General features: G+C 46.3%; 1 protein-coding gene across 1 annotated transcript in view; it reads right to left on the bottom strand.

Moving 5' to 3' along the window:
* The window catches only part of gstcd (glutathione S-transferase, C-terminal domain containing), a 34,878-nt gene extending 11,916 nt beyond the window's left edge, over positions 1-22,962 (bottom strand). Inside the window, exons 1-6 of the mRNA XM_064335171.1 lie at positions 22,704-22,962; positions 21,725-22,177; positions 20,970-21,407; positions 18,678-18,956; positions 16,419-16,512; positions 259-374 (exon numbers count right to left, since the gene is read on the bottom strand). Coding sequence (XP_064191241.1) covers positions 259-374; positions 16,419-16,512; positions 18,678-18,956; positions 20,970-21,407; positions 21,725-22,138 — 1,341 coding nt within the window. The 5' untranslated portion in view covers positions 22,139-22,177; positions 22,704-22,962. The remainder of the gene's footprint in view (positions 1-258; positions 375-16,418; positions 16,513-18,677; positions 18,957-20,969; positions 21,408-21,724; positions 22,178-22,703) is intronic.
* Between the last annotated feature and the right edge of the window lie 473 nt (positions 22,963-23,435).

The following is a 23,435-nucleotide window of genomic DNA, read 5'->3' as shown; positions in this document are numbered from 1 at the left end:
AGAAAAAAAAGACAACCATCAAAGAGGATATCAAAGAGGTTCTGATCCAACCCGAGCTTTCTTTCAAAACACTGACCCATTACCCCCCACTCCTCCATGGATGAGAAGTCTCACTTGAAAGACTTTTTTCGGGCTCTTTTGCTTGTGCGCTGCATGTCAAGAGCACAAAGGACGACCGGAGCGAAGGAGGGGAAGGGGAGGAGCGGCGATTAGCCGCTGCAGGGCGGGGGTTAGCCCGTGTCCCGCTGGAAGACTTACTCCGCCGCTGCAGAAGTCCACCACCGTGTCTCCGGAGCGGGCCAGCCTGGTCACCATGGCTACCAAGTTGTTCAACTGTTGCCGTTTCCTCAGCGCCCTGACGTCTGACATTTTCCCTGGAAGCAGAACCGCGTCGCGGTGTCAGAGTGACGCACAAGCGACTGTTTACTCAAGCGAAGGCACCCTGGCAGCTCTCCTAGTTTGTGCTTTTCAGCACAGGCTGCCCGTATATAAACGTAATTGCTTGTAAATGAATTGCTATTTTGAATGCACTAAATAAGAACAAGCAAACTGGTAGAGCTGTGAGTTGCTTTGCAAAGAGCCACACGTGTATAGGCTATACCATATACGTATGTGCGTGCACGTGTGTGTGTTCGTGTGTGTGTGTGGGAATAATGAATCTTAAACAAAAAAAATCACAGGACAGACTGAACGTGAACGCAGGTATAACTGAAACCTAGGTTATGCATGAACACTGAAAAAAAAAAAAAGCTAATACCTGCTCTATTTTTTTCGAACAAAAATGGTGACACTTGAATGATCATTGCATTTATTTTGCTCGATCTTGCATTACACGGCCTCACAAAGACTGACAAAACAGACTATGCACCCAAAGAACACTTTTCTTTCGCCTTCCATGCACCATTTTCCCCACATAGCAGAACTGAAGGGAAATTGAGTTAACGACGATGAGCTAACGAAGGTGACTCGTGCGGTGAGATACGGAGCCTTCGGATCGCACCTGATTTAAAATAAATAAATAAATAAATAAATAAATAAATAAATAAAACTTGAAAAATCCCCAGCTGCTCTCCGTAGGCAGCCGCAGAGACTTCTCTCCACCACCTCGGGGACCATAAATCACCGGCGACGACTGTTTCACTGGTCGCCCCCGTCACGCAATTACATCCCTCGCGCTGGAATATCAGCATCGCATTATCTACGCTCCGGGTCTTTACGCGGCTCCCAGAGACTGATGTACAGCGGAGTGCGGGAAACGCAAACGCGCATTCTCCTCACGGGAGTACCGCTGCCCCCTTTCTCATGTCCTCCTGTGTTAGCGATCCTCTCACCGTGAAGACTCTTAAAACGTCCTCACAAAGTAGAACAGTGATGAACAGCGGAACGTACCGATAACTTCCAACTTTTTTTGTTTTGCTTATGAAACTTATACGGGTTCGCTCTTCGCGTTTTTTTCAGCTGGCGTTCCTAGGAGGCCGTCTGAGAAAAATATCAAAGCAGCCGGAGCCTTTGGCTAATACCAAAGCGGGGGTCTTTGTTCCACCTGACCATGTTTCGGTGTTTATTTCTTTCAAATCCTTGCCTGCACTCCCACACGGCTTCCATTCAGTTACTCAAAACAAGCCAAATAAATAAATAGCACACGTCAATATTAAACCGGGCGACAATGAACGGAAAAATTCAGTGAGACAAGAAATACGAGGAAACACACGTACAACCGGAAAAGCCTCGTCAGAGCGCCCAAACAAAAGTTTGCTCAGCAAAATAAAAAAAATAAACCCACTACCCAGAAGAGTTACTGAAAACACTTCCCAGGAATGGGGGGGGGGCCAGGAATTTTGATCCAACTACAGAAGACCTCCGTCTTATCGTCGGGGAGCAAATTACAGTCATTTCTAGCCCGCGCTTCCCCAGGCCAACAGGTTTCCATTAAAGAGGTTAATCTGAACTTCCACGCGCGCTGTTCCAGAGGCCAGGGGGCACCGCTCAGTGGCGGGGGCTGACTCACCTCTCCGCCCAGCGGGCCCGGCAGGTCAGGGCCTGCGAGGTAAACAGCACGCGCTCGGCGCTGGAGCGCACAGGTGCCGCGAGCGAGGCGGGAATTCTCCGGTCCGACGCCCCCCCCCGTAATTACAGACGTGAGCCGCTGGCCTTCCACCCCCCCCGTCCTCCTCTTTTTTTGTGGTCATAGGAGCGAGTGGAAATGCCTCCTCCGGTGAAACACCTCGTTCTGCTCGTCTTCCCGTAACTCCAACCCTGCAATTTCAGCTATTCGACACCGGCAATTTCCTACCCGGCCTGCTCGTAAACAAAGGAATTTGCTTCAAATAAGATCGCTCACGAGCAGGTCAGACAAAACGTGTTTTTTGCAGGAATGTAGGTGTAGATGCACGATAACAATACAGTGGATAGCCAACTGGCGAAAAAAGCTTGCGTTTGCCTGTTTCGTGACATCACAGCGGCACAGGAATTCCGACTCAACGTAGCGAGTTCCCGATATGGCGTCTTGTAATTTGCCCTGTATCGTATCCCTCACAGATGTCAACCTGCTTCGGTAAAGACCCTAAAATACCGTTCAGGCAGCGTAACGGAAGCCATTTCACTTCATAGGTTTCAGCGGTCTGTTCTACAGTGGGAGCGTAGAGCATTTTTGACTGCCACGAGAAACACCAGCAAGACATCTTCCGACGCAATTCGAGGCCTTGCGCGGGCGGATCCTCACAAGTTCCACGGCGGTGTCTGGAAATCCGCTTGGCGGCACGGGCGTTCTCCTGTCGTGCCAGCCTGTGTGGGCGAGTTAGGAGGCAGCTCTCGTACCCAGACACCTCCTCTAAAAGTACGCTACAGCATATCTGGGCCACCTGAATCGGGACGGCAGGTACGCCATGCTACCAAATTACGGCTTGATGGGGCGGCATTGTTTTTATTATACAACTGTCATGACTATACAATGGCATTCCTGCACAACTGTGCCCCCCTCCCCCTTTTTTTTTTGTCTCTGAATTGTATGTTTCATTGTATGTATGTATGTACCACTTATTGTAAAGCGTCTTTGAGTTCTTGAAAAGCGCTGTATAAAATAAATGTATTATTATTATTACAACATCGGGCGTCCAAATGTGCCGGGTTTTAACATCCGTTCCCGAAAAAATCAGCTCTACAACAGCTCTGCAAATAACTCCGTCCTAACCCGCTTTACTCGTGTGTAGATAAGTACGGATTTGCTCTCGGGGTTCCTGGCGACAGGTCCGCTGATCTGACGGACTCCGCAGGACCGGAGCTGTGTGGTTTATTTTTTTATGGAACGGTGCTCTGCGTGCGCAGGCTGCAGCCCATCTTTAGTATTCTGGAGCGCGAGCGGCTTAATTCCTTTTGTTGGCAGGGGTTTGTGGATGCGCATGGTCACACCTGAATAAAGCTGGCTGGCTAAGGTGAGAGAGGAATATAATTATCTCATATAGTACTGAAGTGTTTCATGAATCCTGTCAGAACCGCCTGCAGCTCCCAAACTGTAAATGCAGGTATTTCCAAAGAGTTATTTTTATTATTATTATTTTTTTATTTTTTGTGATTCAGTGCCCCCCAGTCATTTTAATATATGATCCATTTATCTGGTTTAATTAGACAGAACCCATTACTGGTAACAGATCTTAAATCATCAAGTTACCCATTCATTCAAAACTAACAGCTGAAAAAGTTGCGATGCCTTAGACTGAAAGCCGTCGGATTTGTTTTCTTCACATCGTGAGGTCACGAACGCCACACATACTAACAATCTTTTGATCCACTCGAGAATGCGGCAATTTCCTTTCCCAGGCAAGTGTGCCAAGTCTCATTCCTCCCAACGAAGGAGCAGGAACCAGACGTTCTGCCGCTGTTTTGGCAAGGGCCACAAAGAAGAGTTTTGTGTCTGCTATTAAAGATGAGCCAGGTTTGAACACCCAGAGCTCGAATTAAAAACCACAATAAGCACATTTCTGAAAGCCACCAATGTCAAAGAAAGGCCAGCGCCACTTGTCAGACACATTTCTCAAAACAGTGCATGATGCACATGCGCTGAGCCGCTTATCCAAGGTCTATAAAGTTACCTCATTCCCTGGCAAAGGGTTTATCCAAACATGCACAGAGATTAAAACCCTATTGACAGAAAATACGTCCTGGCCCTTCATTAATGAACGAGGAGTACAGCTAATGCTCCAAAAACAGTGCTTAGCGATTATTTTAATGTAAAAGGGATTCCCCAGGTAAAATCCCTAAACAGACAATAGAAGAGGAATTCACCTACAGGTTATGGCTAATATACTTGTGATTACTATAGACTATAACAGGCTATGATCTTTTGGAGGTCAAAAAAAAAAAGCACGGCATGAAAAATGTGCGGTGCGGAATACGGCTGAGGGGATTACACATCCCCGACGTACACAGAATAAACAATTCAAACGAAGCTGGTCGAAAAGGGGTGGCAGGGTCCGGACGTGCGGCATCCATCTTGGGAGGATTTACGCCCCTTTAACGCTATGCGGCATCCTATAAACCTCAGGTGGGTCACATCAGTCAGGTCACGTCTCAAGACCGAAACGCCATCGGGCAATACTGAGGGGAAGAAACACACAGCACAGCTTACCTCCGGGAGAGCCTCATCACATAGCTGTAAAGTCCTCAAGGACACAGTCGGGAAAGGGCTTTTCAGACTACCGCAGTGCAGTCCCCACAAAGAACATCCACAAAAAGAAATGAACACTCCGCAGCACTGTAAACGACGACATTACAAACTAAAGTTGTAATACGTCAAGCTGGTGGCGAGGCAGCTCAACCGCCATCTGCTGAGGCTTATTTCAAGCAGCCCGCACGGCTGAGGGCGATAAGTGTCCAGTGAAGGCCCGTTACGCAGCAGTAAACGTTTATTGGAACAACATGAAGACAATAGAGCCATATGTAGAGAAAGCAAGGGATGTACTGTGAAGGGCTGTGCATTTCAATCAATTTACTGGTTTAATATTCTGCATGTCCGATTTCTGAATAAATTATTTTTTCATTCTACCAAGTACTAAGTGAAACTTCAGTTATTTCAGTAAAAACGACTTGTCACACAGAGAGCAATACTCAATCCTATTTTTAGTAAGGAATTGTGAGAATTTTATGCAGGGCTATTTTATTTTATGTAGCCTCTGAAACATTGATGCTGACTGGATTTTTCTTAATTTCAGGTTAATTAAAATGTAAAAGTGTTTGAGTATTGTGATGTTATTGTGAAGGAATAATTATCTGTAAATAAAACTTCCATTCATTAACAGCTACTGTCTTTTCATTTATTTACTAACACCTTCTGTCTCATTGCAAAATACAATGCAAACCAAATAACATAAGAATATCAGTCCTTGGTTTATTTGTCACTAAATAATGAAAGTGCCCATGCACATATCTTCAGTTACCCCATGCGCACACTGAGTTAGCACACGGATGAGAGCGCACATGCATACGTTCGTGTGCCTTTTTTTCAGTCTGTCTAAACGCGTGCAGGTGCGTGTGGCTGCTTTCGAAAATGCAGACCACGCACCTCCCGCGAGAGATAAAAAATTATGCGGGTGGCAAGAAAAAAAAGAAAAAAAACTAATAAATAAAATAAAAACCTGGGTGTGGAATTCTAGGAGTTTGGAGACTATCAGCCCCCCCACCCCACACACACATAGCTGGAGCCATTCAGGCCCAGTCCTGGCTCCCATGGGAGAATGTAAACAGCACCAGGAGGTGACTAGCATGAAGAGCAGGCCACTCCCCCCGCCGGTCCTGTGCAGTGAGCACTGCTGCAGGCCCTTATCACCCATATATCTCTGGGCTCGGAGGCTCCACAGACTAAACCTGAGAGAAACGCAAACAGTGCGCTGCCTCAGAACAGGGTGAGCGGCCTGGGGTTTGTCAGGATACCCTGAGTAATGAATCACTTCCCAGGTTCAACTCATAACAGGGGGCAAACAGAAATTTGAATAGTTTATAAATTATCAACAATAAAGAGAGTATGATGGTTATATACAATCCTATTTGTTAGTCCACAGCCCGGAGACCTTGAGAAATGCAGACCTGTTCAATCCGAACTGAAAAGAGAGATAGAGCGCGAGACTTTTCATTCAATTTCACGTTTGTCAGCGCAGATGTGCTTCCACACTCATAAAAAAACACATTCTCGCAGATACTGTGACAGAAAATGCCTTCTGCCCACGAGAGATGCACAGAAACTATGCAATTCGTGATTAAGTCAATCCATTTTAAATGTGTGTGCAGCAAAAGCAGGCTGGGGTAGAACAAGACTTTAAGGATCTACAGTGAAGACAGCCAACAGCTGAGATATACTTCTCAGATTCTATTTACCGAAGACAACCTAAAGCCAATGGTCTTTTGTCTTTAGCTTTAAGGAACACATTTAAGCAAGGTTTACAACATTCCTTTGTTTTTTTATACAGTTATCTGATTGTCTATGATTTGCTTAACTGATTCTGCAGCAGGAGACAGACACAGACTTGTTTTAAAGGCACGTGACCAAACAAGCACCTTCCACATCACAGTGCATATGACAAGATGCTGGCAGACGGAGAGATTTTAAATGGAATGATATCTGGCTGGCAGAGCATGATTACTCCTTTGGCAATGCTGGGAGCAATTCTGTGAACTCTTCCCTGCAATTTAAGATTTTAAATGGCTTGCTGGCAGGGCACGGAATCAAAGTATGACAGGAGCAATGCAACTCGCCATATGGTCGCTATTAGGCATTCTACGGACCGAAGACAAGGTTTACTTGGCATGCCCTAGTCTGACACGACAGTAATCTATAGCCGTGAAGACTGTCTCAATGTCTGTGTGCTCCTCTTGGTAAAAAAAAATATAAATAAATAAAATAAAACTGCACACATGTACGTACGCACACATACACGGTTACAGTGTCCTAAAAAATTACCTACAGGCTTCATAAAGATGAACAGAGAAGGGCGTATAAATAAGACAGTACAGGCAATGGCCTGTGTGTGTTCAAAAAGTGGGAAAATTACATTCTTTATATCAATAAAATTGAGTAACTTGCCTAACAAGTAGGCTACATTTTTACCCCCTAAAATTATTTGTGTAACAATTATTCACACCTGTTTGTATAGCGTGCATAGTCTGTATAGAGGAATAAATTGCATGTGTATTAATATAAAAGAACATAATTTTCCCATTTCATTGAGCACAATTTGTCTCTGAGTATTTTATTTTATACAGCCAACTTATACTGCTCATATTTATCATGGGTGTAAAGGGTACTGGAGGGCATGGCACATAGATATAAACACACATAAATGCATATGCACACAAACACCAAAAAATGAATCTTGTTTTCATAATATTCCATGCCATCTGTTGGGTAACCGCACTGGTTGTCCAGGTTACAGGCAAATAGCTGCTAAAACTAGTATAAGCATGACCCCCGAAAGGCCATGATTTCCCTTGGGCTTGGAGTCAAGTATAAAAATTAAAATCCCTAATTTATTTTGACAGATGTTCATGTCCATGTGTATCTTTCTTTTAGACACAAAAACAATTTGGGTTATTACAGACACTGACAATATGCTAACAGTCCATCAAGACAAGAAAACAATTTGTACATATACACAAATGCACACACGCCCTCCGAATGCACTGTACAAATTGTTTGTGCATTTTTTATGGACTGCTAGCATATTGTCAGTGTCTGTAATAACACTAATTGTTTTTTTTTGTTTTTTACAAAATGGCATCTAAATATACACAGATACATATACGTATACACAGTAAGAATCAGCTGTATCGATTGACCTTTCCATGGCCGCAGCACTCCCCAATGGAGCTTTGCCTTGTTCACCTCGCCACCCGCCGCCCTCCTACCTGGAAAATCTATTAGCCACCTGACGCGCGGGTTTTTTTGTTTGTTTTTTTTTTCTACCCCAACAGTGAAGCCTTTGTTGTCTTTTCTCTTGGCTGTCAAGTAACGCGCCGCGACGTTGTGCTCTTTATCAGAGCCGATGTCATCTTCTGCCCGCAGGCTCTGTAAATCACGGCCGATAGCTCCGGCTCCAGCTCCGCTCCCCGCACGCACAGCGTCCCGCACCCCCTCCCCTCTCACCCCCCACCACCCCACCCCCAAGGATTAGTCATTCTCTGGCTGGGCTCCAGATGCTGTCTCTGTCTTTGCACGGGCCTCGTTCTCAAATCTAGAGGGCTTGCAGGGACTGACAAAGCAGAGTCTTCTGTCTGCAGGCTCCAGGAATCCCGCTGGAACGGTGGATAAAGGGATTCTCCGCGCGCTCCTCGGTCATTAAGCCCCCCTGTTGGGACGCGGCAGAGCGCAGAGGCGTCCGTGTTTGGGGACCGTGGGCTCGGTTCCTGCCGCATCACTCCCCGCCAACCCGCCAACTCCCCCCCCGCCCCCTCCCCATGCCGTGCTGAGACCATTAGACCTTCACCGCTAACTGCAAAGCTAATATTTCAAACTGGGGGGGGGGGGTGCTACGCGCTAAGTGCAGATTTAAGGCCAGCGACTGAGCCTTCGACGCCATTCGGCTGTCGTTCGTAAACAGCCCGTTGAGCTGAGAGAGCCCCGTCGGGGTGGAGGCCTTTGAGAGACTTAGAGGCGGATTAGGAGAGGTCGCCCGCCATTCCCCCGCCGACACGGGCCAACAGGCGCTCGCGCGCCCCCTAATCTGCTCTACCTCCTCTTCGGGGCTCTGAAGGACAGTCCAGGAACCTTTCTCTCGACAATAAAAGCGAACCTCGCGTCGAGGCTCAGAAAGCTAATAAAGTGAAGCTTGCATGCCAAACGTCCTCTCGCACCTGTCAGAGCCATGGGAATCCGGGGTCTGCCGACTCGCCGCGTGCGTGTTTGTTTTCGGATACGGTCGAGCGGCGGGCGGGAGTCTTCCGATGCCGACACGATGCGGAGCGCGCCCGGAGTCGGCGCGTCACGCCCACGCACAGCGACAATGCTCCCCTATTAACTTAACAAGACAGGGAGCGCCGTCAAAAGCAAAGGGAAACGTAGTAACACCCACGTACAGATCCCCATCTACAGTTCTGTAGGCCTGCATCTCATTGGAGGGAAGGGAAGCAGCTCGCAGTCTACACTGAACCCAAAGGAAAGGAATGAGGCCGAAACCTTACAATCTAATCCACGACTCCTGCAACTCTGGAGATATTTAGACTTGGGCAAATCTTCAGCTGCCGTGCATTTTCTCCTGAAAGCAGGGACGTCTGCTTCGTATCCAACCCTTTTGTGGCAGCAAGGAATTCTGAAGACCTGTCCGGGCGTTGATGGGAACGTACGCAGGGCGTAGCTGGAGGATGGAGCGGAATTAATCGCTGTTTGCGATCTCCCAGTGCCGAAGAGAGAGCGCAGGAGTCACAGGATGTAAAGGCACTTGATATGAAGTGAGTCACGGGAAGCAGAAGCGTGGCCATGTTGGGTGAAGGGGGGTGGGGGTGCTGGGTGGGAGGAGAGAGGGACACAGCAGCTCACGCACCACCTGCGAGGGCAGTGTGACAGCTCAGGCTGAGTAATAGGCAGAGCGACAGATATCCAATCACAGCGCAAGCCCGTCGCGAAAACAGCCCCTAGCTACCACGTATCGGATTCCTGTAATCATCCCAAACCAGACACCGCCGCGCCCCACCCACAAAGACACAAGAATCATGTTTTTTTTCAAAATAAATGCCAGCAATACTGAGCAGCACCACTGCTAGCCCTGACTGGCTGAGTCTGCAATGTGGGGCTAAGAATACAAACTAACGTCAATGAGAGCCGCAGACAGCGGGGGGTTCAGGACCGAGTGATTGCAGATGCTATCGCTAACGCTAGCAGCAGGCACTGCTGAATGTTAAATTCATCCTTCAGTAGAACCCAAAACAATAGGTACCTCGCCACTGATGGCTAAAGCACATTCTGTTTGCACTTGGGTCCTTACTGGTCATGTGTTCAGGAATAGATCGTATTTTCCCTTCCAGCTGAGCACCATCACATAAAATAGCAGTTCCAATCAATACATTAAGACATGGCTAAGTAGCTGGACACATTGCGGATACTCTTAACACCTTCTTGCAACACCTTTCCCCTACATGCAGTTTTGACCAAACTGGTTAAATTATCTTGGTTCTTTCTTTTTTCAATTTTACTTTGGAGAGCACTTTGAATTCCACATAAAAGACGGGTTTAAATGTTTGCCTTTGGCCTGCTTGTTCTTTTTCACTGAATCACTGCCTGCACATGAGTTGAGAAATTAATTATATTTGATAGACCTGGGTGTCTTATGTTTTGCAGCATTTGAAAAGCATATTTCTTTTCTTGTGCAATTATGTGGTTCCCAGCACCTGCAAGAAATCTTTATTTCATGTTTTGACTGAGCGCAAACTTTCATTTTCACAATTTATAAAATTGTTTACTAAATGTTTATTGTCATGGTTGCCTCAAAGACAACCCTTAAAGCTCCTAAATGACTTCCAAAGGTGACCCTGACTAACCCTGGAACTTGGAGAAGTAGTGTGCAAATAGGGCGTGGCTACTCCAGGGGACGTGTTCCTACCGGGCATGTGGGGATCCGATGCCATCCATTACCTGCCTGCACCCTGTTACACACCTGAGATTTCAAGCATAACCCCCCCTCCAAAAGACAGATTATTCAGCTCAAGAAACCACATGAAAACTGCAATCATCCAATTATCAAGAGACTCCTAAGATCTGGTTCAATGATACAGTCAATTGATACTCATTTCATCGAGGGAGAAAAAGTCACTAATTCATGTTGGCAGTAAAACTGAAATGAAATATCACCTGAGGAGCAGCTTTCAGCAAATAAAGTGCTGATTTACGTGGTAATATATTTATGGCTCATGGATATTATGTTTACAGACAACAGTGAACTGGGTCAACCCTTAGTGCAAAATCTGTTTTACAGGCATCATAACACAAAGATGCTTACAGTGCCACGAAAAAGCATTTGCTCCCTTCCTGATTTCCACAGTTACTGCATATTTTTCACACTGAATGGATTCAGATCAGACCAAGAGACTGGGCCAAAATGGGATTCATGGGAGAGTAGCAATGCAGAAACCACTGCTAACCAAGAGAAACAGCAATGCTCATCCCATATTTGGAAAAAAGCACCTGGATGATCCCCAAGCCTGTTGGGAAAATATTCTATGGACAGATGAGTCACAAGTGGAACTCTCTGGATGACACGGGTCCCATTTTTTTCATAGCACTGTAGTAGAGTGTATTTTTCTTTGTAATGCAGGACCTGTGAAAAATCCCCATTTTCATTATCAGCGCCATACAGTGTTTCCACATAAGCATCAATCATCACAGACAACACAAGTTATTCCCAACGGTTCGACTTTCAGGACTTAAAATTGAAACTGAATGCTACCTGTCAAGAACTAATATATTTTTGGGGAAGAGTAGTGAGCTGCTCAGTCATTTCATAAAAATACTCCAGTTTCTTATTCACACATCCATATCTATCACTATGTAGATGTTCCCCTACTAATACGTAACATCAAAGCTATGGCACTTCCATTTTGATTGTGGAATTCTTAAATTTCAGTCCATTTGTGTTGCAGCTAAACTTCATTATTTATACATTTCTTTTTAAATTTCAAAATGAGGGAAAATCATATTCTGTGTAAAGGCAATATTTATACGTCAGGTTCTCGTTTTTTGTGATTTGTAATCAAGTCTTACAAATTGATGTTATTTCCTACTAAAGTTTTTCTGTAACATCATGTCTCCTGTTTGGTTAAGCACACGTCTTATAAAATATGTCCTGAAATTACATCTGAACAATATCGTTCTACATCACAGCTGAGATGTTTCATTCTTGATTTATTTATTTAGTTTTTCGCTTCTGCTTTATTGCCGTGCAATAAATAACCATTTCTCCCCCTGTGGGAATGAGAGACGAACAGAAGAATGCGCTCCTGCTCCCCTACCCAGGAAATGAATGGGTTGCCATTTGACACCCCAATCCTCCTAAGGAGGACTCATCCGGTCTCTGTTCTCTCGGGTCCTCCTGGTCCGCTGGCAGGCGTACCCGCGGTCCGAGACGCCGTTGTGAGCACTTAACGGGTGAATTGATGACCAGATATGACAAGTGTATGGAGGAAGTGTGAAGGTTGTTTAGGGATAGATGGGGGGTCAGAGGGCTAATGCTAACACTCATCCTTCAGAGAGGGATCTGGACCCATGCTGTCCTGTCAAAGGCCTCCGAGGGGAAAGGACACCAGAGAGAAAAGAGGAAAATGAAACTTTCACTCTCTGCTTCAATTAGGAAAGTCACCATCAGTGATTAAATGCACGGCTTCAATCACAGACTAAATCTCATGTTAAAGGCAATATCCACAGTCCAAACGGTATATGTATCCTATTGATATTTTTCCACATAATACACCGTAGGACCGAACTTGTGACTGTTTCTAACAAGGTAGGTGCACTTCGAAAAGCATGAGAAAATGATGGAACTATAAAAGTATTACCCCTCCGCGAGATGGCATTCAGAGAGCATTAGCTCACTTCCTTCCACAACGGCAGCGGCAGCGCTTACCGATTATGGTGATGTTCACGGAATCTCAAATTTGGGCGGCTCAAACCAGAGGATCACTGCATAAGCATTCAAATAAGCCTGTGCATGCCTGAGAGCTGTATACCAGCTGCAAGCGCCATAAGTGTTATGATAATAAGAAAACTCCAGGAAAACAGGAATAAATAAAGCTACGCTGCTTTCCTGCGAGAAGGAAAGCTCGCATTTTTTGCCGGATTGTTCTGCATGCAGATGCAGTACTCCCTGCGGTTTCATAACCACCGGGATTTAATGGGATTCGCCGGAGTGTCAATTGTGGTCGAATTAGTCTGCGCTGGCAGAAATGGGGGGACAAAAAAGGAATAAATAAAACGCTAAATAAAGTGGCAATTAACAGCTAATCAGGAGTAACAAACCTGGAAGACTCTCCTCTTCTCTCCTGGAAGCCTTTTCTTTTCTTTCTTTTTTTTTGCCCGGTGAGTTTTATTAGAATCTTTAAATCTTCCGATTAGGGCGCATAATGAGTTCAGTGCGGATGAGGAACAGAACTCCCTGCAGACCAGGGATTGGGGGGGGGGGGGCGGAGTCTTAATCCCCGATAACAACCGCCGCAATTACCTCCGGCCATCTTTGCATAAACAACGGCGAGCGCGCTCCAGCCCCTCTAATGGAGGTCAGAGAACCGCACTGAACGACCCATCAATCCACGAAAGAGCGAATGGAGATATCAGTGTCATTTTCAGATACCGCGAGAGTTTAAAAAAAAATATTCTAATCCGAATTACAGAATGTGTGTGTACGTACACGCACACACACACACACACACACATAATATACTGCAGAATATTTCATTTAGATAAGGGCAACTGGATACACCATTGCACAACGGCGCTGTCTGAGAGGCTGTTTAATATTCACAGCCCCGCCTCCCCCTTCCATAAACAAGTGGCTCTGACAGCACTGCGACACGTCGCTTTCTCCAGCTCAAAAACAGAGCTGTGCAACCCAGTAACGCACCCAAGGAGGGCCACGGCGTGACGGCAAGGGGGTGCTCCCCAGTTCCGTGCTTCTGATTCTCAGATATTACTAGTCGTTACCTCTGGAGAAGAACCCAGCTTCACATGCACATTTTCAGAAATGGGATTGTTATTATTATTTTTTTTTATCAGAAAGGCATTTTAGAGGATGAATAGAAAGTTGAATACAGCACGGGGTACACCCACTAAAAAGCACCTGCCATTACAACACACTACAGAGGGACAGTCCAGGCAACGTAATAACCGTCCCCATGTGCATACTGAAAGGGAAATCAAAAAATCCAATAGCCACAGCATACAAGAAGCCAAAGGAATCAGGATGGCACAATAAACAGAGAATTGCTCATTGGATACACAGCTTACTGATATATGTAGGAGCCACTGTACGCCTGCTGCACTATAAAGCAGAAACAAACCTTTAATATGTCCCAAATCACCAATGATATGTTTTGTACAGTTGTGTTTCAACTGTGTCTATTAACAGGTGCTGCTCAGGTCTCCTGTAAAGATCCAGAGCACAGTACTGAAAACCACTGCAAAAATGCTCTTCCTGGATATCCTGGCCTGGTCTACCCTTATGAAAAAGAGACACAATCTGTTTTAAAATATCATACACAAAATGTGATTGTTGTTTCAACACACCGTGTGTCAGCTCTCATATTCTCAGATTCCAACCCAGTGACTGCAGTGCTTGTATATAAAGTAAAATATCAAAATTTAAAAATAATCATTATATAGAATATTTTTCATGGAGGGGTTTGGACTATCATGTGATCTACTGCAGAAGAGGGAACTTGGAATCCTACAAATATAAGTAAACTACAGTACAACAGATAGGAAAACCCCCACACCCCTAAACCAGTACCGCTGAGAGAATTCCAGCTTATTTATGCACTTGCATGCTTTCCGATATAATATCTGTATCAGTAGCGTTAGTGTAATCTCCAGTTGAGTCTCAGCACTGTGGTCGTAGCTACGGATGCTGCACAATGCTGGGAAAGCCATTTTTGTGGAGCAACAGGAGTGAAATCCCCTAATGAGAAACAGTTAGAGGCATGACAGCTATGTGTCTCAGCCCTCCTCACGGCCTGTTAAATCCCCAGCCTGCTCGCGGCTAACGGTGACGCTACCGGCAGCCCCGTCTCCGCCTCGCCGAACACCTGCAGAGCGTCCCCGTCGCAATTAGCCGACTTCTGGCCCACGGAGCCCCGAAACGCACGGGGCGAATTTTAAGAGGCGTCCCGGCTCGCTCTAGCGAGCGACGCCGCTCTTTGTTTGCCTGGCTTGTTAGCGTCCCTCGGCGCGGAAGGAGGGGGGGGGGGAGGATAAATGGAACAGCCCCTCTCCCTCGGAATCCTCTGCAAAACGGGCTGCCTCTTGCCTGCGCTTGGGCTAATTTCCCCAAGCCCCATAACGCCAAAACTGCAACTCGAGATTTGAAAGGGCCCTTCATGCGGGGCGGATTCCTGGAGGGCCGGCAAAATCCGCCGGCTTCCAATCCATCCTCTGGGAAGAGGTGGGGGGGGTTCTTGCTGAGCCACCTTCTCCTTTCCGGAGACAGAGTGTAATTGGAAGCAAAATGAAATGTGGCACACCGGACACTTAAGATAACATAAACAATGTACTAAAAACACGCTGCCCCTGTCTGAGGTTTTTGGAAAGGCCGAGACTTAAAACTTGGGGGATAATGAACATGTTTCCCCTTGTCAGTGACTCCCACTTTAATAGGCTAAGACGCTTCATCCCTCGGTGATGACAGGCGGGACAGGTCCCCTCCCCTGGCCCGTGGACACACATAAGCCTGTCAGTGAAACTCGCCACGGCTGTTAGTTTTACAATGTACCGCGCATTGTGTTCCCAAATAATCTAGGATTATTGCTGAGCTTCGGCTCTCAGGAAGACATAAACCACGCGCGCTAGGCTAACTTGGCGCTTGGCGTTCGTTCCGATGCATCTGCGCCAAGTGACGTGTTACCGCCGGCTCGTCTCCATTGTGTGGACCTGACCCCGGTGACACAGGTATCATGTGGCAAAGCGGTCACCATAACATTGGCTTCAACATTGCCTTCATACTGTACAGTTATCTTCTTTACGTGCTATCGCGTTGCCATTCAATTCCAAGATTCTTGTGTTAGTTCACTGTTATCAGGGGCACAGAAAAAAATGTTATCAGGAAGTATTTTACCTCAGTATCATCCCATTCTCTATGGTGAGCAAACCATAGCCTGTCCTGGATGTCATCTTGCTGATAAAACTATACAGCAGCCTACAAAGTTTGAGGTGAATTTGCCTTATTCACAGATCACTGTGGCAACTCTTAAAGAGTCAGAACTAAATTACATTGCAAGTTATAACAGGTAGCGGTATAAATAGCGCAGCCACGCTAGCATGTGTCATTCATGATTGCCAGAATCCAGAATGGGCCTCATGTGCACTAAGATGTCCCCCTCAGGTAAGTAGGTTCTCCTTATCATTCTCGTTAAAAACCCCTCAGCATCCTGAACATTAACCAGCAAATTATTTCACCTCATTTGATGCCCCCCCTTAAAAGTGTGAAATATTTCTTTATTTTTTAAACACAGAAAGATTGTGGTGCTTTCTCCAGCTGCAGGAATGACTCCATTTGCTCAGGTAAAGTGACTTACTGCAACCATCTGGATTCATACACAGAAGTAATGGAGTAAATGGAGTACACTTCTAAAAGATGGCAGTAGGGTGTCATTGGTTTTCTTTGGAAAATGAAGCAAACTCAAAGTAGAGGAGTGGTGGAGAGGTGGAAGATAGGAGGAGAAAGCCAGACTGTTATTACCTTCGGTAGGATTGACTGCCGCTGGCAGGCTCTCCCAGTCAAGGGTCCAATGTGGGCAAGGGTGAGGAGAGAAAACAGCGGCGATGCCCCTCTCCTGGGACACACAAAAACAGGGACCCCGTTACCATAGGAACCCCCCGCCCCCCGAGGGCTTCTCCGTCTTTTCGAAAGTACAAATAATGAAGAGGCTCGCAACACGCGAGCGCCCCTCGAGGTACCATTATTGGAGGTCTGAATGGCGGAAACATTATCATTTCGGGCATAATAGGAATAACCTTGCCCTTGCCTACCACTGTTTACCCCTACCTGCAAGTGAGTAGAATTTAAGTCATTTCCTCTTTAGGCCCTGTTTGGTAAAACTAGTACTTCTGCATACTGATTTTAGCACTATTATTCAGTATAATGCTGCCATTATTGCCTACAGTACACACATTCTCTAGCGGGTTTCCTCCTGTGAGTTACACAGTGGCAGCCGAGAGAGTCGCTCAGAATGGAAGGAAGTTCTGAATAAATAAATAATAAACAAAGGAGCTCCAATAAATCTCAGTCCTTGTCACTGAGAACAGCGACTCAGCACCCGGTCTGTCCCCATCCCAAATCTAACAGATATACTCGAGGGGGAAAGACAAGATTTAAACAACTCAAAGGGGCTCGGTGCGTTAGTAATCCCATCCATCACTGACCGCCTCTCCCTCAGTCGGCCCTGGTCTCTCTCACCGTCTTGAGGAAACAGAGAGCAAAGTTACTGTCTCCTGTGTACTTCCAAAATACAGTGGAGGCCTGAGGCCCGAGCTTTGGTGTATTTATAAAAGATTACGACCAAACCACACGCGTCCTTTCAGCCATTTTGTTTCGCCGCCGGCAAAGCGCAGCTGTTACCTTTCTGGCAGTCTGCGGCCTGGGTATTTTTGGGAGCGCATTTCGCTGAGTGACATTCGGTAACTATCAATCCGCGGGGCCCGAGGTGCGAACGAGGGCACCGAATGTGCGGGAACGCGGGTGCGTTTCCAGGGAGCGACCTTGGCGGCTGCTTCGTGACTGACAGTTGGCAGAGCGACGGAGCCTGTTCCCTCGTTCCGTATCTAAAAAAAGGAAAGCAATGCTAACTCCTCGATGAGTGTTTTTTTTGTTGTTGTTGTTGTTTGTTTATGCCACGGTACGCGTGGGAGGCGTTCTCTGAAAGCGCATTGTGTTGTTGATAAGGGACATGGCTGCTGGGAAGGCTTCTCACTGGTTAGCAGCAGGGTAGAAAGGGGGTCGGCGGGGGACAAGGGGCGTGGCCGTGACAGCGCAGGACCCGGGCTCTGGCACCAAAAAAAGAGGTCCCGTTCGCTCCACGGGAGGCGGCTGGCGAAACAGCTGCGGAGGGGCGAGGCGGTCCATAATCCCCGGCGACAGACCTAGCAGGGAGGGCGGGGAAGGAGGGAGGGGCGGGTTTCGAGTTTATGAGGCGACGCGCTCCGCTGGCGGCGGCCTCGATCGAGGCCTTTCGCTTGGCTGCCTACCGCAGCCAGCAGGAAATCTCCGATTTATACGGGCCGGGTGCAAGAACCGGGACCGCGGCTCCCCTGCAAGACCAGCTGCGCGTGTTTATCTGCGCCCCCAAAATTAACCAGCATTTAAGGATTAACGGCACTTCCGGGGGGGCCTGACGGGTTACAGAAATCAGGAGCAGATGGATTGTGAGTGTACATTTCACACTGTACGGTTTCTACGCCCCCCCATTTTCAATCATTAATATATCATTAATGCGCTTCATGTACGCTGTAATAGCCCTAAAGTATCAGAGATGCACATGGTCATAAGATGGATAAATTACTGGATTGTTTCCTTCGTGGTGCCTGATATTCTGCTGGTAATTGGCAGGAAATTAGCCATGTAAACAAAGCTCAGTGGGTGGACTTCTTTCGTGGGGCTGCGACTAAACTAAACGAGCGAGTTTTCTTTACAGAAAGGCGATGCGGAGAGACGGGGAGCGAGCGGCAGATAATAAGGACTGTGGCCAATTTTACAACCGAGCGAAAAGCGTAAGCCCTTTATCGGGGTAGCGCAGGGATGCCGAAGGAGGGCAGCCGTAAAGGGACAAAAACGACCTCAGCGACGGCTCTGAGAAAGGCGGCCGCGCCGTGCGCTTAAGAGAGTGAGAATCTCACGCCGCCAGGTTTGCCAGAGCACCAGATGTGGCCTCCCAACAGCTAGCGGGACCTCGCTAACAAAAAATGCAAATGGAAAAAAACATGGGAGGAATATTTCAATTACTTTCAGTTTAGTCACGGTTGGCCTTGGGCCTCCAGTGAAGGCCACCTCTGTCTTCTCCCCGCTCTCCCGTTCTGGCTCTGGCTCTGGCTCTGGCTCCACTCCAGCGAGCACCGCCGCCCCCTGCTGGAGGCCGGACCCCAGCGCCTGGGGGCTGAGGAAAGCTATTCCGCAGTCCTCCGCCGCCCTGCGCACCCCGGGCACTTCCTGGACGCGGTGGTACCAGCGGCCCAGGAGAGGCAGCTGCACCGGCTTACTGCAGGCACGCTGCTGGAGAGATGCCTGCACGGACAGAAAACACACACACGCGCACACACACACAGGCAAGCACACACACACAAACACACGCACACACACAATTAAAATGACAGTTGAGCACTCCGCCAAAGATTCGTCTCCAATTAACCGGCATGGCATGTTCCACTAGGCTGACTCTCACACATTTCGCCCCCATATTCCGAAGCACAAAGAGAGGGGGTAGCTGCAGAGAATCAGGGCGCCATCCCCTAACAGCATACATCTCTGTACATATCAGCAAGCGCAAAGATATGCTAGATTGAGTATGAGCCTAAAAACAACAGCAGACAAATCAGGCTACTGACAGCAAAAACGATCACTGTGAATTCTCCATTTCTGCCCAGTCAAGGGTCAGGGCAACCTGACATTCATCATACACACGTAGCCTGTATGTGCGCGTAACAGGCCAATACAACAGCACAATGACAGCTTTCGCAGTATTGAAAGGTCTGATATCATGATAAGGGGGTCAAAGCCAGTTATAAATGCACTGTAGGGCATACTTTGGACGTGCTCATTAAAATGCCAACGGCAACGCCTGTGACAAAAGAACAGCACAGTCCACAGTCAGGCAGAACTTATCACCCTCATTGTCTTATTCAGGAAACTCGATTTGAGGAAAAGCAACACAAAAGATTGTTTCAGACACATTTTGTCAGGAGCTGCATTGTACTGCAAATCTACTACACAGAGCATCGAGCTCCACAATCACCCAAGAGGACCACCCTGGAGAAAGTGAACTGGGGAAGCACTGTGACCCAGTCTGAAAGGACAAAGGACAAAATGTATCTGGAATGAGAGTAGGAACATCCCCGGCAGCAACTGACAGGACATTTATCACAGGCGTAATCTACAGAAGATTCACTGCAAAAAAAATTAAATACATCCACAAAAACAGTACTGGAGTACAATGGAGGATGTGAGGTTGCGATATCCGTTCACAAATACCAAAATTTGCCTAATAGCAAAATAATTAGCTCAGGCTCACCTGCGCAACACTAAATTACCATCTGATGAAGGTTTTAGGAAAGCTAAAAATGTCACAGGCTTTTTTTCTTGGATCATTTTTCATAAAAATGCCACAGCAGGCAAGGAGTACCACAGAACGTTTCATTGTCTAAATGAATGATACAGTGGGAGATACCATAGAGACCCACAGAGATGACTGAGCACAAATCTCCCCTCGGCAAATTGGGCAAAAAGGTAAAAAGTTAAAACGAGCCTTCAGTTCAATGAGGCTCACCATAAATTCCATCAGGATGAAATGCTTGCTGTATTATACTCTGTTTTTTTCTGTTGGGCACCCTGTATGGAGAATATATTTTTTACAGACTGTCTTCAGCTTGAAGTAGTCAGGGGTCTCATATGTCCAGGTGCTTTCAGTGTGTTTATTAAAATCATTTATCTTACTACGACACAGGGATATTAAAACGATATATATGTGCATGCGTGCATGTGTCTGTGTGTGTATGTACTGAATGTAGGGGCCCTATGTCTATTCTATCCTGGATTAGTGGTCAGCCGAATGGAACACCCCTTACTACGGATAGCTCTGTTATTTTCCACCATTTGGTGCTGAGACCATGGTGGGTTTGGGAAGTTATGGAGCTGAATTGCGTTGGTGCGAGTGTCAGTCGGCATTTTAAACAGCGTTTGTAGTGGAGTGCTGTATGTGCGCAACAGCGCTCGGTTTTAAAGATCGTATCCTTAACAAATAATTATGTTTTCATTTAGTTAAAATACTGCAATCATTTTCACAGTTGCTTTATCTACCAGACATGACCAATTTAAATGAATACCTCTTAGAAAATTTAAGAAAGCGAACACGCAAAATAATTTTGCAGTTCAAGTAAATAAGATACTTCTTTTTGCTTCACAGGTTGTTAAAGGACTTCATGTATGAATTCAATTTCTAAAATTAACCTTCTGATAGCACTGAAAATACGTAAGAAATTGTATGCCTGCATTACTGTAAATGGTCACTGAAAAAGCTCTTACCAAGTAGCTGTGCACACAGGGCAGCAAGACCACATCTGTGAGAGTGAAGAATAGTCCTTCTGCAAACACATGCTCCAAAGGGGGCAGCTCAGTGGTCTTCACTTTTCTGATGTCAGAGGGCCCCCTGGTGGACGGAGACTGAACTTCCACCTTTGACAGCTTGGCCAAGGCAGTGCTGAGCTCCAAACCGTCAGAGACTTCAGGGGGCGGGGCCTCAGGTGCTGAAGTCTTCTGGGAGTTTGAGCTTTTCTTCTGCTGCAACTGCAGCTTCTGCCGGCGGATCTTGTCGTCATTGTGCACCTTGACAGGCTCTGCCAGCTTCCTCTCCAGAAGAAGGATGGCAGCAGGCACCTGGGGGTCCCCGTCACCCGGCAGCCTCAGAAACTCTTCCACAGCCGAGGGGATGCTGAGCTCGCACAGCCTAGTCCACTGGCTAACCTGCACGGGACAAAGGCAAACAGGCAGGCAGCTCCACTCAATACTGAGAGTATATCAACAAGTGAAAAACAGACATGCCCCTGGAAATGTGTACTCTATCACTCATTCCATGAAGTACTGCTGGTATTCAGACAGGGACTTTGGGATACTCAGCCTGGATTCCCAATGATGGGCATCTCTCAAAGGCCCTTTGCTGAATGACTGATTTGTATGACTGCTTGATGGGTTAACAACTGACATTGAGAATAAATTAAGCCATACAGACAGCATCAAACTCAGTGGATCCTCGTGGGCACAAGCTGGATCTGGCACCTCACCTCAGCGCAGGCCTTCAGGCAGGTCTTCTTAAACCCGAGCAGAGCTTCCACATCCTTCCGACTGGGCTCTCTCTCGCACGTCCGGCCGATGATGTGTCTCAGCACCACCGCCAAACCGGCTCGACAAAACCTTCCGCCTGTGTCCAGCACTGCGGGCAGGCGACAGCTCTTCACCAACACGGGCAGGTCCTGCACCTGAATCACGGTGGCTCCAAGCCCCTCCGGTACAAGCCCCTTCCTGGGCTGCCCGCTTTCTGCCTGAGCAGAAACTAGGAAAACATGGAAGGAGCGACAATCACAGTACGATAAAAGGAATAAAGTTATGGAGGTGTGGAGTGGAAGCTGCTGCTCCCCGTAAGCGTTCATTTCCAAGTACAGGCTCTCATGTCCCTGCTCTGAATCTGAGGACTTCATGATGTCTGATTACTGCCAACAAATTCAGAGGAATGGCTGCTGCAGAAAAACACACACACAAAAAAAGACATGGACAATCTCAGAGGTTGAAGCAGAATGCATTTTTAATCCATACATCAGCCATTTCGTTTATATAATATCAGGCTGATCATGCAATTCATATGTGGGTGATGACTAAACCAAACGCTGAAAAAAGTGAATAAACTTTTTGTTGTCGCTGTAATCTGCTGTATTCCAACAAGGTAAATATAACCATGAGCGCATCAATTGCATTTTCATGATTGTATTCAGAACCCTATAATGGTGACTGGTATTCATTAATCTGCTAGCCAGAACGTAGTCATGATAGTGTGGTAGAACATATTAAGTTTATATACATATGGTTATGGTGCTAGCTAGCGTTACTGTAACTGGCGATGTAAATTTGCTTTGCTGTGGACATATTAAGTAAAAGTATCCTTCCACATGTTGGGCTTAATGTTCATGTTTTCCTTGACAATCTAGTGTTTGATAACGTTAATATATAACCTCATCAAGTCAATGTATCCCAGTTTTTTGTACTTACCAAATATCAAAATTGTGAATTGAAGTTGCCAGGCACAGCTCACGTTGCTATTTCTTGTAAATGGACTTTAGCGTGTAACATTAACCGCTGTCCGACTTTCACAAGTGAAAATATTGACAGCTCATCCGCAGCATTTTTAAATTACGTGCTACCACAGCTAAGAAGAATATAAAGATAATATCAAAATATCAATAGCAGAGTGTCAATTTAGAAAATATAATTATGTCAAATTATGTACACCCTAACACTGGGTCTAAAACAACGATATAGTAAATGTTCCATACGGAACTATTTTAAGGTGGGACTTCAAGGGGATTTATTTTGTAGCTTGCTCACATCATAATAGGCCTATTTCACAAGATGGCGACCAAAACCGGATGTAGGGATAATTTGTTTCCGGTTACCGTTGCTACGGACGCAAGTCCATTTCTGACAGCGAAAAATTGAGCCTAAACAGCGACGCGTGTTCTCACAGTCCCTGATAGCTCTGCCAAAGTTCACTGTCCGATGTTATCCGCATTGTCGAAGCATTGCCAGTGAACGTTAAGCGGTCTAAACTGGACAAGGGCTATAAATTCTTTTTTGAGAAGTTTATATAAGAATATATAACTTCAATTCTGAATATATAAATTACAATTCTGAATATATAAATTCAATTCTGGATATATAAGTACAATTCCCGAATATATAAATTCAATTTCCGAATATATAACGTCAATTCTGAATATATAT

This window comes from Anguilla rostrata, chromosome 5, assembly GCF_018555375.3.
Source record: "Anguilla rostrata isolate EN2019 chromosome 5, ASM1855537v3, whole genome shotgun sequence".
In the NCBI taxonomy this organism is placed as follows: Eukaryota; Metazoa; Chordata; class Actinopteri; order Anguilliformes; family Anguillidae; genus Anguilla; species Anguilla rostrata.
The sequence above is the reverse complement of the archived record's forward strand: the minus strand, read 5'-3'. Positions and strand labels throughout refer to the sequence as shown.